This window comes from Lolium rigidum, chromosome 2 (genome assembly GCF_022539505.1).
Source record: "Lolium rigidum isolate FL_2022 chromosome 2, APGP_CSIRO_Lrig_0.1, whole genome shotgun sequence".
NCBI classification, from domain to species: domain Eukaryota; kingdom Viridiplantae; phylum Streptophyta; class Magnoliopsida; order Poales; family Poaceae; genus Lolium; species Lolium rigidum.
The window spans coordinates 45,172,958-45,176,358 of record NC_061509.1 but is presented as its reverse complement, the minus strand read 5'-3'; the positions used below and the strand labels follow the sequence as shown (position 1 = coordinate 45,176,358).

General features: G+C 41.9%; 1 protein-coding gene across 1 annotated transcript; it reads right to left on the bottom strand.

Annotated features, from left to right (window-relative positions):
- Positions 1-241: 241 nt before the first annotated feature.
- Positions 242-3,171, bottom strand: LOC124686340. The gene is made up of 5 exons (XM_047220305.1): positions 3,058-3,171; positions 1,568-1,632; positions 1,219-1,263; positions 614-711; positions 242-517 (listed from the first exon to the last, which is right to left on the bottom strand). Exons 2-5 carry the CDS (start codon positions 1,619-1,621, stop codon positions 445-447), a joined length of 270 nt encoding a protein of 89 aa, XP_047076261.1. The 5' UTR covers positions 1,622-1,632; positions 3,058-3,171; the 3' UTR covers positions 242-444.
- Between the last annotated feature and the right edge of the window lie 230 nt (positions 3,172-3,401).

Below are 3,401 nucleotides of genomic sequence, written 5' to 3'. Positions count from 1 at the left end.
GTGCGGACTACCGACTTCCATCATCATCACGGGAACAAGACACGTTGGCACGGACATCTGCGGTTCTACAACTGCCCCAATACATCGTGAGAAGAAAAGGTTTCTCAAGTAATAACACGTACAGTTCAAAGCATTAAAATGTTGGTGAAGATCTCCGTATCCAAGCTAGGAAAAGATGAACCAAACCATGCAAGGCATAACATCTCTGGGTCAACTACATCCAGAACCACAGTGAAATACAGATGATCCAATCACTGTTTTAACGAGCCAGCAACAAAACCAGATAGTACTCAGCAGGTGTGTGTCAACTATATCTCTATATCCCAGAACCACAGTAAACTGGAAATAACAGTTTAATGAGTCAGCAAGACAGCAACAAAGCGGATCATTAGCTGGTCCTACATTATTCGTACATCATATTCTGGGAGTCTACTTCCAGCTTTCTTAACCCGAGAACTTGCGCCCTGTCATCTTCTCGGACTCGTATATAATGTGGTTGATAAGTCCCCTTGCCGCACTGCACACCGAGAAAGAATTTCAGAACATCTGTTGCGACGAGAATAAAAAGGCGAGATAGCCAAAACTTGAAGTTGCCCGCGGAGCAGTAACTTACTCATCCTTCATTTTCTGCATCTTCTCTGGATCAGTTTCGTGCATGTTTTTCTTGAACTGCTGCCTCACCATAGAAACAAGAAGCCCGGTGTTGTGTTGCTGGGTCAACAAAGACAACAGCTCCATCAAACATGCATGTTCACACGGTTATACAAATATGACATAAAATCAAGGGCGAAAAGGACTAATTAGTCATAGTTGTGATGACTTCTCATTCCATGCTGTGGAACTGATTCTCCTTCATCATGTACCCAAAAATACACAATTTGGATGTTCCGGATGCATTGTATTTTAGTAAGATCACTAGAAACTACCTGAAAACAAATAAGCCCCCTTACACTTAATGCTGCTAGAGAAACAGTGATTCCTTGGAGCAGATTTTATCAAAAGAAAACAATGAGAACTAATTCAATAAATTATTTGCAGATACTTAAATGACAAAGGAACTGACTACGGTGCAATTAGACTGTTATTTCTCCCAGATAATTCTCAAGATAAGATACCCAGTTTGTACCCTCCATTGAGTAGAACAGAGCAAGCTGGGTTCGTGTTAAGAAACAATATATATACAAGATAACAAGATATTCCAAAAGAAAACATGCATACCTGACTACCAATGAACTTAGCCCTCCTTAAGCACTCGCGGTATAACTACAGCACGACAAAAGAGATGATAAGTAGCAATGTAACATTTTTTCCTTAGATGCCATGATCTCAATTTTTCCGCTTTTCTTGATAATTTTTCATTGTAAACATAATAATGAAGAGTTGAGCTGCACTAGGAGTACTAGATATGATTTGCAAAAGCTGAAGCTAAAAGGGTGAAGTCACCTATAGAGCTACTACGACTTTAGAGGTCAAATTTCAGAACTAACTACTCATTACCATGAACAACAGTACAAGTCATACTGAGGGTCAGTTCATGTCTATTAGAAAGGTGTGAAAGGAACCTTACTCTGAGCGCATTATCAGCAAGTTCTGGAGGTAAAGCTTTTTGAAGTGAAGGCATCTTCCTTTACTCTGAGATAGTCAATGAACAGTAAGATCAATTGCTTTACTTAAACATGTAAATCCCAATGCCTTATTGTACACCTAACCTATGGACACAAGTATAACATACTAGCACACAAAAGAGTATAGACAGGAAGTCAGGAACCTACACATGCACATTATACACCTAATTATCAAGAACGTTATTTGAAACAAGGGGAAAAAAACAATGAACTAGGGAACCAGGGAACCGGGGAGAGGTCCCTATTCATCTAAAAATACAAGGAAAAAACTTGTCCAAATATGATAAAACTTTACAATCACCCTAAGGACAATAGCAAGTACAGTAAAAGACTGCATGAATGTATCAGCATTCCAAATGCAAGGACCATCCAAACTGTAATCGGGCCTCAGTTGCCCCTCTATTGAGTAACACAAACCTCCTAGACCAACAAATTTAAACGTATATGCAGTTACCTAGGCTGCACTTAAGAAACAAAGAGCAAAACTACAAGGTCTTCTGGACACTTGTTAATGAAGATACCTTTCTTCCTCAAATAATTTCCATCGATTTGTGAACACTGAAAACTGACAATAACTATTAACTACTGACCCCCAAACATTTCATGAAGAAACAGTTGTCCATGTACCAGTAGAAGATTCGGCAGCTACTGCAGCCCAACCCCAGGCTGAGGGAAAAGGGACGGTGGGGCATTTAGGGCATGTTTGGTTGCTAGGTAGGATTTCCAACCCTCTAGGGGGATTTCCAAGAGCACAAGAGATCATGATTCCACCATATCTCCCCAACCGTGAAAAAATTCTGCCATTATTTTGACAACATGGGAGAGGTGGGGGTCCCAGGCACGACCCCACGAGAAAGTTGTGGTATAATACTTAACAGTTCATTATATATATCACGATATGAGGCAGACTAGCCATCCTAAATCCTAATGAGCTGGGATTATTTGGCTTAGTGGCCCCGTGGCTAAGTTGCAGACAGATTGCAGTGCCCATGCCCCCACAGGATCTCACATAACACACACACACACACACACACACAAAGCAAATGGCGACTGAAATAGATGTTCCACTAGGCTTGCATTATAATTTGGACCATTGTGGTTACAGGTCTAAAGAGCACTAGGACAAAATTGGAAGCAACTACACTGCACATAATTGACTAATTAGCTCTAGTATTCTGATGGTTTTAGTAATCTCATACGAACATTAAGATGGTTTACTATAGCGATTATACACCATACAGATCCAATATCCTTGCAGACATTAACAGATCCAATATATGCATATTACCGCTCCATACGGTTTGCCACACCCGATACAGAAAATGTGGAACTTAACAGATCCGATGTATGCACATGATCTCGAAGCATACACCAACATATATGCATGAACAGATCCAATAGAGAGAGAAAGGGAGGGAGGAGTTGGCCTCACGTTGCCGACGGAGGGGGAGGTTGATGGCGGCACAAGTCAGGGTCGCTGGAGGGCAGGGTACGGAGGCCCGCGGCGGCTACAGAGAGGCGGGGACGCGAGGTCGGGGACGAGTCAGTGGCGAGCCCCTTTCCGGCGGCGGCTTCGTCGGGCACAGGGGAGAAGATGGGCGATCTCTTGACGTGAGTGTGGCGGTTTAGAGGGTGCGGGCGGTTTAGAGATGGAGCTATAGCTCGGTATTTTGATAATTTTTAGAAACTCCATTTCGAAGTTTCAAACGATTCTGAAAAACCTCTGGACATAATCAATGGTCTGTAATACAAACATGCAAATGGAAAATCTTAAAT

Excerpts from the sequence above, each read along its gene's own strand:
- LOC124686340 (XM_047220305.1), bottom strand. The coding sequence starts at position 1,621 with ATGCCTTCACTTCAAAAAGCTTTACCTCCAGAACTTGCTGATAATGCG. Across the intron at positions 712-1,218 it reads CTAAGTTCATTGGTAGTCAG|CAACACAACACCGGGCTTCT; the intron begins GTATGCATGTTT and ends TTGTTGACCCAG. Across the intron at positions 518-613 it reads ATGCAGAAAATGAAGGATGA|TGCGGCAAGGGGACTTATCA; the intron begins GTAAGTTACTGC and ends CTCGGTGTGCAG.